We start from the raw sequence: 13628 nt of genomic DNA, 5'->3' as shown, positions 1-13628 counted from the left end.
AAAATACACATAAGGATAAGAAAATTAAGTAGCTGCTAACATTACTATTTCTAAACACAAGTAATTTTAACATATTTTACCCCATATCCTGACAGTTTTTTAAGAAAGAAACATTAAATCAGGAAACAAAGTCTTATGTGTGTATATGTGCATTTGTGTGTCATGTAACTTTGATTTTTGTGTCAGGGTTATGATAGTCATATACTCAATTGTAGTTTTCTTTAATGATTTGTTTATATCACTGCTAGATTGATGTATTATAGAAATTTATGTATTTAATAATTGTGGTATAATTCATCTACCGATGGCTAGGTATTCAGGAGTAATTATATCTTATTGTTATAAATAAGATATGAGTATTTGATTTTATATTTTTGTGTGGTATAATTTTCTAGATGAAAATAATATACATTGCATTTCCTGTGAAATGCCTCCAAACCACTAGCTACAAAGCTGTGAGAGTGTTAAGAGAGTGATGCATAGAGGCCAGACTGAAGTAAGTATAGCTAATTTCTCACCATAGACGTTATAGGAACAGGAAACACAGAATTTTGCTTCATCGAGTTTTATTTATTTATTAATTTTTATTTATTCATGTGAGAGGAAGACAGACAGACATAGAGTTCCCATCCACTGCCTCACAACCCAAATGCTCAACAAACTTTGGAGCTGGGCTGAGGAGGAAACTCAGTCCAGGTCTCCCAGATAGTTGACAGAGACTCAACCATTTGAACCATCAACCTGCTGCCTCCCAGTGAGGCAGGAAGCTGGAATCAGGAGTGGAACCAGGACATGAACCCAGGCATTCTCACATGTGATGTAGGTATCCCACCAGGCTAAGTCCTTGCTCCTCGTTCATCAGGTTTAGTGTAGTGCTTCTGAGAAGTGTGACACTCACAGCCTGGGATGCTCACGTCCCATATCATAGAGCCAGCAGATCTGTGCTTCCAATTCAGTTTACAACTAATATACATTGGAGGCAGCAGATGGTAATTGGAGTACTTGGGTTCCTGAAACCCATGTGGGGCACCTGGAGGGAGTTCCTGGCTCCTACCCTGAACCTGGCCCTGCCAAGGCAGTTGCAGGTCTTTGGGGAATGGAAGATCTCTTTCTCTCTCACTCTCTCTATGCCTCTCCCTCTTAGTCACTCTGCCTTTCAAATACATTAGCTAATAATCTTTAAAAGAAGTGTGGCACTAGTCTCTCAGATTATAAATTCATCATCACAGATCAATACATATCCTTAATTAACAGCAAAGATGAGTTAAACAATACTTGAAAAACAAAATTGAGAACTACATTAATAAAAACTCTGAATAAAGTTGAAAATTTTAATAATGGTAATATCTTCCTGCTTTTTTCACACAACGAGGATACTCCAACTTGCCATCCTGACATGTTTTTCGAAATGACTGTGAAGTTGTTGGATGATATCCATATTTACATATAAATTCAACTGTGTCCCCTGTTTGGGAATAAAGCTTTTGTCTTTCTTTCCACTTCAATGTTATGTTGTATTTTTCCATGATTTCTTCTGATATTACACATGCATCTGAAAGCAGAAAAATGAACAGAAAACATTAAATAGTACACAAATATTCTCCAAAAACGTTCATGTTTAGAAGTAGAATGTTATATAATAGACCAGGAAGTCTTTCTTAAACCTTTCTATAGAAGGTCTTTAGAGATTCATATTGATGAAATTCAGTGAAAATAATAAGTGATTGGGGTTGGCATTGTGGTGTAGCAGATACGGTTGCCACCTGCATTATCCCATATGGGCACTGGCTCAAGTCTTGGCTGTTCCATTTCTGATCCAGCTACCTGCTCATGGTCTGAGACAACATCATAAGATGACCCATGTGTTTGGGATCCTGCCTCCTGTGTAGGAGACCCAGGTAAATCTCCTGGCTCCTGTACGTGGCCTGGCCCAGCCCTCACTAATAGAGATATTTGAGGATTGAATCAGCAGAAGGAAGAAATCTATCTGTAACTCTGCCTTTCCAAAAAATAAAATAAAACTTTTAAACAATAGTAAGTGAGAGAAAAAGGAGAGAGCAATCCAACATGGGAAGCAGGATACACAGCTGACTCATTGAATGGCAGATGTCCTAAACAGCACTCTGGCCTCAGAATCAGCCTTTAAGGCATTTGGATGTGGCTAAAAAGCCCATGAGAGTATTTTAGGCATGGAAAGCCAAGATACTCTGGCAAAAAAAAAAAAAAAAAAAAAACTAAAACTAAATGAAAGATCTCTGTGAGTGAGATCCCAGTGGAAAGAATGGACCATCAAAGGAGGTACCTTTCTCTGAAGGGAGGAGAGAACTTCCACTTTGACCATGACCTTGTCTAAATAAATTGGAGTTGGCGAACTCAAGAGGCTTCCATAGCCTTGGCAGCTCATGACAAGAGCCTCAGGTGATTACCAACGTCTTAAATAAGAGCGTCAATTGTTAAATCAACAACAGGAGTCACTGTGTACTTACTCCCCATGTAGGATCTCTGTCCTTAATGTGTTGTACTATGTGAATTAATGGTAAAACTAGTCCTCAAACAGTACTTTAAACTTTGTGTTTCTGTGTGGGTGCAAACTGTTGAAATCTTTACTTAGTTTATACTAAATTGATCTTCTGTATATAAAGATAATTAAAAATGAATCTTGATGAAGAATGGATTGGGAAGGGGAGTGGGAGATGGGATGGTTGTGGGTGGGAGGATCATTTGGGGGAAAAAAGCCGCTATAAGCCAAAAGTTGTACTTTGGAAATTTATATTTTTTAAATAAAAGTTGAAAAAATAGTCAGTGATATAAAAATGTGATTTTTAACATGTGAAAATGATATTAATTCCAAAGAGTCATAACAATTATCATGTCAAGAACTCCACATTTTAGAACCTTTCACTACTGGTTTTGTTTGATTAAGATTTAGGTAAAAGAGTGCAAATTGTAAGGTGTAAGATGAATAAGATCTTGGGGCTCAACATACAAGCATGTTGACTTTACTTAATAATAGTGTATTGGTTACTCATTGTGGTAAGCATTTCATTAGAAATAGATCAAATCATCAATCTGTACACTTGAAATTCATGCAATTTTATCAATTAAATATTTTAAAATAAAATATAAAAATGAAAAGTTTTCTAAACTTTATTACCTCACATATAAATACTTGGAGGTCAAGCATTCATCACAACAGTTATTAGTCATCTGTGAAAACTCTACTATAAACAGCAAGACTCCATTCTTACATCACTGACTTTCCAGAGTCCATGAGAATGTTAAAGTACTTACGTAAGCATTTTGGTGGTTTTCCCCACTTTCCATTTCTGCACATTATTTTCTTGTCACCTTCAAGTCGATACAAGGACTGGCACTGATACTCCACGGATGAACCTGAAGTATATACTGGTAATGACAATGAGGTGATGTCTCCATTTTCAATTGGGGGAGGAGGTCCACATTTTCCTGTAGAATCTGAAAAATATATGAGTTACTGAGATATAAAATCAAACCACTGATTAAGAAAACTAATAAAATTGCAGCACAATGCATAGTATCATGAATCTTGGATCTTGAGATTTAAAAAGTATTTTCTAGAAGAAATTTTATCACATAAACTGAGTTATATTTTAAGCTGTTTTTATGATTTATTGTATTACTTGAAAGGCAAAATGACAGAAAGGGAGAGAAAGGGTGAGAGACAGAGAGAGAGAGAGATATCTTTAACATTCCATCTGCTGGTTCACTCCTCAAATGGCCACAACAGCCAGATTAGGCTAGGCTAGGGCTAGGATACAGGAACTCCAGTTTGCTCTCACACATGGGTGGCAGGGGCCCAAGCCTTAGTCTACCTTCTGCTGCCTTCCCAGATTCATTAGCAGGGAGCTGATGGAGCAGTTGGGACTTGAACCATTGCTCTGATATGGAATGGCATGTTGTGATCAACAGTTTAACCTGCTGCTCCACAATGCTGGCCCCACATTTCTGGTTCTTAAGTGCATCATACAGCAGTGCTTGTTGCGGCTCTAATTTTTTTCCCTTGATTTTCTTTATTTAAAAGACACACCAACTTTTTGAGAAAAGCCACAGAATCTAAATTTGAAAAGGCAAAGGGAATTTTTGCATTAGGTAGAAGAACATTTCCACCTAGTATAATTTAACTCCTAAACATACTGTTTTATTTTATTTTTTATTATATTTTCAAAGGGAGTTGCCTTCTTTTTTTAACTTTTATTTAATAAATATAAATGTACATCTCCTCCCTCTCTTATTCCTACTCTTATATTTAACAGGGATCACTTTTCAGTTAAATTTAGACACCTAAGAATAATTGTGTGTTAATAAAGAGTTCATCCCCCGTTGCTCCTCTTCCAGTCCAATTCTCTGCTGTGGCCTGGGAGTGCAGTGGAGGATGGCCCAGGTCCTTGGGCTCTGCACCCACTTGGGAGACCAGGAGGAAGCACCCGGTTCCTGGCTTTGGATCAGCGCAGTGCGCCGGCTGCAACGCATTGGCCATAGTGGCCACTTGCGGGGTGAACCAACGGAAAAAGGAAGATCTTTCTGTCTCTCTCTCTCTCACTGTCTAACTCTGCCTGTCAAAAAAATAAAAATAAAAAAATAGTTCAACCAATGATCTTAAGTAGAACAAAAAAATACTAAAAGGTATAAAGAAGTAAGTTCTTCCCAGACAGTCAGGATAAGGGCTAATCAAGTCACTGTTTATCTTGGTGTCCATTGCACATCAACAGGTTTCCTTTTAGATGCACAGTTAGTTGTCACAGATCAGGGAGAACATATGATATTTGTCCCTTTGGGACTGGCTTATTTCACTCAGCATGATGTTTTCCAGATGATTCTTCCATTTTGTTGCAAATGACTGGATCTCATTGTTGTTGTTATTGTTGTTTTTACTGCTGTATAGTATTCTGTAGAATACATATCCCATAATATCTTTATCCAGTCTTCTGTGATGGGCATTAGGTTGATTCCATGTCCTAGCTATTGTGAATTGAGCTGCAATAAACATTAAGGTGCAGATAGCTTTTATATTTGCCAATTTAATTTCCTTTGGGTAAATTCCAAGGAGTGGGATGGCTGGGTTGTATGGTAGGGCTATATTCAGGTTTCTGAGGAATCTCCAGACTGACTTCCATAGTGGTTTTACCAGTTTGCATTCCTACCAACAGTGGATTAATGTCCTTTTTTCCCCAAATCCTCACCAGCATCTGTTGTTGGTAGATTTCTGTATGTAAGCCATTCTAACAGGGTGAGGTGAAACCTCATTGTGGTTTTGATTTGCATTTCCCTGATTGATAGTGATCCTGAGCATTTTTCATGTCTGTTGGCCATTTGGATTTCCTCTTTTGAAAAATGTCTATTTAGGTTTTTTTTTTAAAGATTTATTTATTTATTTGAATTTCACAGTTACACAGAGAGAAGGAGAAGCAGAGAGAGAGAGAGGTCTTCCATCTGTTGGTTCACTCTCCAATTGGCTGCAACGGCTGGAGCTGTGCTGATCCAAAGCCAGGAGCCAGGAGCTTGTCTGGGCCTCCCACACGGGTGCAGGGACCCAAGAACTTGGGCCATCTTCTACTGCTTTCCCTGGCCAAAGGAGAGAGCTGGATTTGAAGAGGAGCAGCTGGGACTCGAACTGGCGCCCATATGTGATGTCAGCACTGCAGGTGGCAGCTTTACCTGCTACCCCACAGCACGGACCCCTAGACATGCTATATTCAAAACAACATAGAAAGACCCTGGGATATAAATGCCTTAAGTATGTTCGGTACATATGTTGATATCACATGATCTAATTTTGCTTCAAACACCAAACATAATTGCGCTAGTTCATGAGGAATAATGTCTATTCAATGTTTACTCTTCTGTTTGTCCACTGTATTGTTCTTTGTTCCCTCCTGAAGTCGTGGGATCTTTCACTTTTATTCCCATTTCTCTTTGAAAAATTTCTTTAGTTCTTTAAGGGTAGGTCTGCTGGAGACAAAGTCTCTTGGTTTTCGTTTGCCTGAAAATGTCTTTATGTCTTTATCTGAGAGGATGGTGTCCTTGGATTTAGAATTTGAGGTTGTTGGTTCAGTTCTTTCAACACTGGAAAAATGTGCCAATTCTTTGTGGCCTCCATGGTGACTGGTAAGAAACCCACTTTCATTTGATGTTTGCTTTAATAGGAAATACATAGTTTCTATGTAGCAGGTTCCAAGATTTGTTTTTTTTTTTTAAAGATTTATTTATTTATTTGAGAGGTAGAGTTACAGATAGAGAGGGAGAAACAAATAGAAAGATCATCCATCGACGAGTTCACACCCCAAATGGCCACAGCAACCGGAGCTGGGCCTCTCTGAAGCCAGGAGCAAGGAACTTCTTCTGGATCTCCCACAAGGGTGCAGGGACCCAAGGACTTGGGCCATCTTCTGCTTTCCCAGGCCATGGCAAAGAGCTGGATCAGAAGAGGAGCAGTAGGGATATGAACCAGCACCCATATGGGATGCACGTGCAGGCCAGGGCTTAGCCTACTATGTCACAACACTGGCTCCCCCAAGATTTGTTTTCTTTTTATTTATTTCTAAGCAGTTCCAATATGACATATGATGGCATGAATGTCACTGGGATTGTCTGAGTTCATTCAGTTTTTGGAATACGGTTTGATGCTTTATCCTCAATGTGGCAAATTTTCACTTTTTTTTTTAACTTTTAATTTCAGAATAATTTTAGATTTATAGAAAAGTCAAGAACACAAACTTCATTTAGCTTTCTATAATGCTAACATCTTGCATAACTGTGAAACATTGTTCAAAACCAAAGAATTAAGCACCAGTTTAGTTGGTATCCAATTAAGGAAGCCAGGAAGCCACACTACCATTATTTTTTCGCATTTGTTTTCAGTCAAATACACTTTCTCTTGTCTTTCTACATTTCTAATTTTTTGTATTCTTCTAAAACTGATGAAGTTCAGTTCTTTGTTTTATTTGGTTTTGAAACTGAGTAATTTGTGTTGTTTTATCTACAAATTCACAGATTTGTCCATTGGTCATCTTCAATCTATTATGAAGCCCATTCTGTGAATTTTTAAAATTTTCCTATAATTCTTTCAGATTTATGCATCATATTGGGTTTTTAAAAATGTTACAAGTTTCAATATCTCTATCATCTCACTGTTGTACATTAATATTTAAAGTTTCCAGGTCCTTAATATGAGAGATATAATTTTTTGTTTTTAATTTGAGACAGGCAGAAAAAGTCAAGGGAAGCTTCAATCTGCTGGTTCACTCCTCAAAAGCTCCAGACAGGGCTGAGCCAGGCTGAAGCCAGGAGCCTGCAATTCAGTTCATTCCAGGGTTCCCATGAGGTTGGCAGGGACCCAAATATTTCAGAAATCAGCTGCCTCTTCTAGGCTGATGTTTACAGGAAGTTGGAATGAGGACTGGAGTCAGAACATGAACATAGGCACTCTGATATATCATCCACTGTACACAAGTTCCCAAACAGAGCAAACAGCACATTTTGTGTTGTTCTTGAGTCCTAAAGAACCTGGGCAAATGGAATCCTTTACCTCTTTCAGGACATGTTTCTAAAAGAGAAAAAGAATGAAGAAAAGACATCCATGTTTAATTATACTTACATTGACTTTAATAATATTAAGATGCCCATGTAAGAACAATGAGTCATGTATAAATAAAAACCTGGATTAAGTATAATTGTTCAACTTCTTGTGTCTAAGAAAAAAAGCTATGAGTTTCCAAAGGTAGTTGTTCAAGACACTTCATGAAATTTAATGGTTTTCTTACAGAAATCAACAAGCAAATGCTGGTGAGGATGTAGGCGAAAAGGTACCCTAATCCACTGCTGGTGGGAATGTAAACTGTGCAGACACTGTAGAAGACAGTATGGAGATAACTCAGATATCTGAAGATGGACCTGCCAAATGACCCAGCTGTTCCACTCCTGGGAATTTATCCAATTTATCCTTGTTTGCTGATACCTGTTGATCGTTATTTTCATCTTTTTACTCCAGTTTCCTCATTGTGGCTGGAACTCGGTTTTTATTGATTATTCTTGCCTGATGTGTACCAATTTTATTACATTTCTTTACAAGCTTTACCTGTGTTAATTTCCTCCAATATTTTATCTTCTCATTATCTGAAGGAAATGAAATCAGCATATGAAAGTGCTCTCTGTAGCCCATGTGTATGGCAGCTCAATTCACATTAGCTAAAATACGGAATAAACTCAGATGACCATCAACTGAAGACTGGATAAAGAAATCATTGTTTATGTGCAACATGGAATACTATACAGCAGTGAAAAATGAAATCCTGAGGCTTACAACAAAATGGAAGCAACTGGAAACCATTGTACTTAGTGAAATTAGCCAGTCACAAAAAGACAAATACCATATGTTCTATCTGATCTGTGGTAACTAAGAGTACCTCAAAGGTGATCCACACAAATGAAATAGAAATAGAAATGAAATTGACACTTTGAGATGCAATGTTTTTCAGCTGCCCCTGTCTTAACTGCTGAGGATTAGTGGTTTTTTTTTTGTTAATACCATTTTTTGAATTTTTTATTTAGTGTAGGGTTGATCTTATGAGTATAAAGTTAACTGAAAATATATCTTTGTACAAAAAAAGAATTTGAATAGGAGAGGGAGGAGGAATAAGTGTCGGAGGGTGGGCCAGAGGAACTGTAGGATGGGAAGAATTACTATCTGCCTAAATTTGTATATATGAAATGCATGAATATTGTACACCCCGAATAGATGGTTTGTAAATTTAAAAAAAGCAAGGTTTAAACATTAATATTCCTAAGAAATTATTTGAAATCTAATGGGTCAGGAATCTGCCAACATTTTTTGACACAAATTTCGTCTCTGAAAATTTGAAATGTTATCATAATTGAGTGCTTATAACCGTATGGATATATGGAATCAAACAGGATAAGGAAGAGTAACACACATTTATTTTTCTCCTTACCCTAACATCACAATTCCTCAAAGTATTTATATTAATTCATTTGTTGGACCACCCAGAACTATCTTTACTTATATACATATAAAGAGTAACGAGGAAAATATTAAACAGCTTTAATGAAATCATAATTAATTAAATCATATATAGTAATTTAATGAGATGACAATAGAGACAGAGCTTCATCACCTAAGAGTTATAAAAGAAAATACTGAAAATAACCTACTGCTTCTACTTCAGGATTAGAATAAAGCAAACATAACATAAGTACAAATTTTGAAAAAATCCATATCCATATGAGAAGATAAAATAATAGAGGAAATGAACGCAGGTAAAGCTTGTAAAGAAATGTAATAAATTGGTAAACATCAGGCAAGAATAATCAAGAAAAACCGAGTCCCAGACACAATCAGGAAACTGGAATAAAAAGATGAAAATAACAGTCATCAGGTATCAGCAAACAAGGAGTACTTGACCGTAATTACAGAGAAAATAAGCAAATGATGTGCACTCTGTTTCAAGTGGTTTTAGACTTGCAGGGATTTTCCAGAAAACAGCACAGAAAGAAAGAATCTAAGCAAAGACATCAGTCTTGCTGGAAAAAAGTAACAAACTCAGTGTTTTCCGAGGGATTGAGGTTACTGGAATATGCAGAAGAGAGAGCCAGAGCAGAAGTGAGCTTGGAGTGGACGAGCTCTGAACACCTATAGCATGACCCCTTGGATCTTCGGCTGAATATTGACATGCTCCAGGTAGGACAGGACTGCAGGAACAGGGAGAAAGAATGACTTCCAGGGATCAATAAGGTCAACTGAGCACCAGCAAAACAGGCTGACATTCCAATGTGGTCAGTCTGAGTGGAAGACTCTTTCAGCAGTGCTCAAGCTACGCCTAACTGAAGCCAATGGATAAACCACAATCCAAATCTGCGGAATGACAGAGAAGCAGTGTGGAATAAACAGGCTGCACTATCACTGGTATCAGGAAGAACAAGGCTCCACATCAATTACCGTAGCTACAATGCTAAAATAGCAGAAAAAGCAGAAGAAATAAACCAGTAAGAACAGAATTAAAATAATAAAGAAGAAAAATAAATAAGTAAATAAACAATGCAAGAAAAAGCATTTCTCTTTAGGAGATCCCAGAAACTGATTCTTTTAAACAGGGTTATCAGAAAAAAAAAAAGAGAGAGAGAGAGAGAGAGAGAGAGAGAGAGAGAGTACAGGTGGCACAAATCACCAGCATTGGCTAGGGCAAGAATAGCATCACTGTAGTTTGTATATATCTGAGAAGAACAATAAAGGAATATTGTGGACAAAAGTATCCTATCAATTCAACAACCTAGATGAACTAATAAAACTTTCAAATGCCAAAAACTTCCATTGTTCACTCAAGAAAATATAGATAACATTGGTGTGCTAATATCTAGACATGAAAAAACATGAACTAATTAAAAATGTAGCAAAATGCATACAGGATCTTTATGCTGAAACTATATCACTTTACCATAAGAAATCAAGCAATATCTAAAAACCACAGAAATATAAAATGTTTGTGGATTGAATACCCAAAGATATTATGATAATTCTCCCAATTTGGTCTATAAATACATACTAATCAAAATCAACACATACATCTTTTTGTACATATGAACAAGACAATTCTCTTTTTTAATAATTCTTTTCATTTTACTCCCTGTTGAACAGGTAATTATAAGAGTCATACAGAAAGGCAAGGAGAAAAAAGCAAACTAATTCTTCAAAAGTAAATAGAGAGGGCTCTCATCACAAGATTTTTGTTCTTCATAATGTGATAATAATTAAATAATCTTTGATACTGTTTGAAGTATTAACATAAGAAAAATGAAAGAGTTGAGGGAGTCCAGAAATAGAGTCCAACTTGTGGGCAATTGCTGTCTAACAAATGGCCAAAAATAAATTAATGGAAAATGGATAATCTTTTCAACATGTAATACTCGATGGGCCACGTTGTGGTGTAGCAGGTTAAGCTGCAGCCTGTGACTCCAACAACCTATATAGGCTCCAATTACTAACTTGGCCATGAATTTCATCTGGGTCTCCTATGTGGGTGGGCAGGGCCCAACTACTTGGGCCATCTTCCTCTCCATTTCCTAAGTGCATTAGCAGAAAGCTGGATGGGAGGTGCAGCAATGGGGATACAAACTGGAGCCCATAAGGGATTCCAGTGTTGCAGGCAGCGGCTTACTCACTACACCACAAAGCATGACCAGATACATTTCTTACAATAAATAAATCTGTGCTCACTATGGACTCAGTAAGCCACTTCTAGATATTTACTCATGAGATTGGAATTTATATTTATATCAAAAATCTATATGTAAATATCTTTAGCAGCAGGATTCACAAATGCCCAAAAAGAAGACGTTACCCGGATGTCCTTCAATAGTTGAATGGACTAACCGAGTGTGGTGCTCAGTACAAGGGAGCCATAGTCGGCAGTAAAGGAAATGAACCATGGATCCACCCAACAACATGGATTGTGCTCACTGAAAGCCACACTCAGCAGATTCTCTTCTATAGGTTTTATAACCCATTGGAAAAAGCAACACTTCAGGTATCAAGAACAGATCAGTGATTTTCAGGGTTCAGGGTAAAACCCTTGTGACTCTAAAGGTGTAGCAGAGGGCAGTATTGTAGTGAGAGAGCTGCTGGTAATTATAAGACTATTTGATTTTCAGATGTCATAGAGCTGTACAACAAAAACAAAATCATAGATTTTCTAGAGGTAAAGTTTTTTAAAAACTGGTAACTGGAGGCATATTAAAAATTTTCAACTTTCATTAAAGATTTTAGACATTGGTATATGAATGCCAACAACTTCCTTTTTAACTAGTTAAAATGGGCAAAAAAGACTAGGCTAATGGAAGAATCTTCAATACTGAAAAGGTCAGACCATCCATAACTTTAGTCAAAATGATACTAGTAAATCAAATGTCACAAGCTAAGTGATCCATTTGCTAATGTACTCTCTCTAGTGACCGTTTTAAAGGAAATTACAGTCTATTTGCAATCTTCTGTAAATACTGTAATATGTTTACTGTACCCACTGAAGAATATTTGAATTCCTCTCCTTATTGTCATACAATGGTTATGAGAAATTTAGATCTGATCAATTGAAGAGTACTATGATTCACTGATGACAGTATATACTCATGATACAATGTTGATACCTTTATCTGAAGATCAAGCTAAAAATGATTAATTATAGGATGACCAAAAAGTATCCAAATAACCTAAAGCACAGGGCCTCTGAGTGTCTCTACATTATCCGAAGACCACCCCCTTAAGTTAGACCTCCCAGGTGTATATGAGTATAATTTACATATGGTTTGAGTGTGTCTACCAAGGTTTTTTGTGATGAAGGTTTGGTTCCCAATGTATTGATGTGAAGGGGGTGGAACACTTAAGAAGGGCACCCTAGATGAAGGTAATTAGGTCATTGAGGGCTCTGCCCTCAAAGATTGTACTGCTGATCTTACAGAGAGAGTTAGTTCTTCCAAGAGTGAACTGCTATTAGAAGAGCAAAAGCTGTCCCTCTCCAGCCTTTACCTGACTGTCATGTGATCTCTTCCTCTGGAAAGTTGCCCCGTCATGAGACCTTTGTCATGTTGTGTCACAGCCAAGAGTCTCACCAGAGACTGAGATAAGGCTGCCTAACTTTAGATATTCAGCCTCCAAACCTGTGAGCTAAATAAATCTATTTTCTTTATATAGTACTCAACTTCATATTTTGTGGTAGCCACAGCAAATGGACTAATACACATATCATCTTAAATCCAATTTATTGTAGGTGTAGTGCAACAAAGGCCTAAAAAATATTGGGTTCAGTAAACTAACCATACATGACCAAAAATGTAATGGACTAATCAAAAACTAGAATGGGCAACTTAAATGTTTATTAAGTAATCTGTGTAGGAAGATGGCAATAAAATCATAATAGAATGGCTTGTGTAGTTTACTTTGTGTTAAAACGCAACGTGGAAGTAAAGTATGATCACATTGCATCAATCTTTGAAATAACTGGGAAGAAGATAGAGAAGAGACAAGCAGCATAACACTAAAATTTAAATAAATGTCATTACTGAATTTTTTGAAGTCTGTATGATGCTGTAGAGCTTGGACCAGGATTTCCTTTAACAGGTTCCAACAAAGAATCAGTTGCTAAACATGACAGGAAGGAAGTACCTCTAAACACTATGGATCATTTTGCTTAGGATATTTCAGGATGAATTTCTCCATCTCCTCTTATGAAAAGGAGGGAGGCCTGGCACTGCAGCTCACTAGGCTAATCCTCTGCCTGCGGTGCCGGTACTATGGGTTCTAGTCCTGGTTCGGGCGCCCGGTTGTTCCTCTTCCAGTCCAGCTCTCTGCTGTGGCCGGGAGTGCAGCGGAGGATGGCCCAAGTGTTTGGGCACTGCACCCCCATGGGAGACCAGGAGGAAGCACCTGGCTCCTGCCTTCGGATCGGCGCAGCGCACAGGCTGTAGTGGCCTTTTGGGGGTGAACCAACGGAAGGAAGACCTTTCTATCTGTCTCTCTCTCTCAACTGTCTAACTCTGCCTGTCGAAAAAAAAGAAAAGAAAAAAAATGAAGGAGAATATTTTTG

General features: G+C 37.5%; 1 protein-coding gene across 5 annotated transcripts in view; it reads right to left on the bottom strand.

Moving 5' to 3' along the window:
* Positions 1 to 564: 564 nt before the first annotated feature.
* LOC138843009 (complement factor H) overlaps positions 565 to 13628 on the bottom strand; it is a 45443-nt gene continuing 32379 nt past the window's right edge. For 4 of the 5 annotated variants that reach the window (XM_051820426.3, XM_070054916.2, XM_051820427.3 and 1 more), the window contains 2 exons: positions 3292 to 3474; positions 565 to 1552 (listed from right to left, as the gene is read on the bottom strand). In XM_051820426.3, coding sequence (XP_051676386.1) covers positions 1332 to 1552; positions 3292 to 3474 — 404 coding nt within the window. In that variant the 3' untranslated portion in view covers positions 565 to 1331. Of the gene's footprint in view, positions 1553 to 3291; positions 3475 to 7278; positions 7583 to 13628 lie in introns of those variants that run through there. The other variant, XM_089312025.1, reaches the window with a different exon arrangement.

The sequence above is a fragment of the Oryctolagus cuniculus genome, chromosome 13 (assembly GCF_051225735.1).
Source record: "Oryctolagus cuniculus isolate XC-2025 breed Fujian yellow rabbit chromosome 13, ASM5122573v1, whole genome shotgun sequence".
Classification (NCBI taxonomy): domain Eukaryota; kingdom Metazoa; phylum Chordata; class Mammalia; order Lagomorpha; family Leporidae; genus Oryctolagus; species Oryctolagus cuniculus.
Note: the sequence above shows the minus strand (reverse complement) of the source record. Positions and strands in the feature narration are given on the sequence as shown.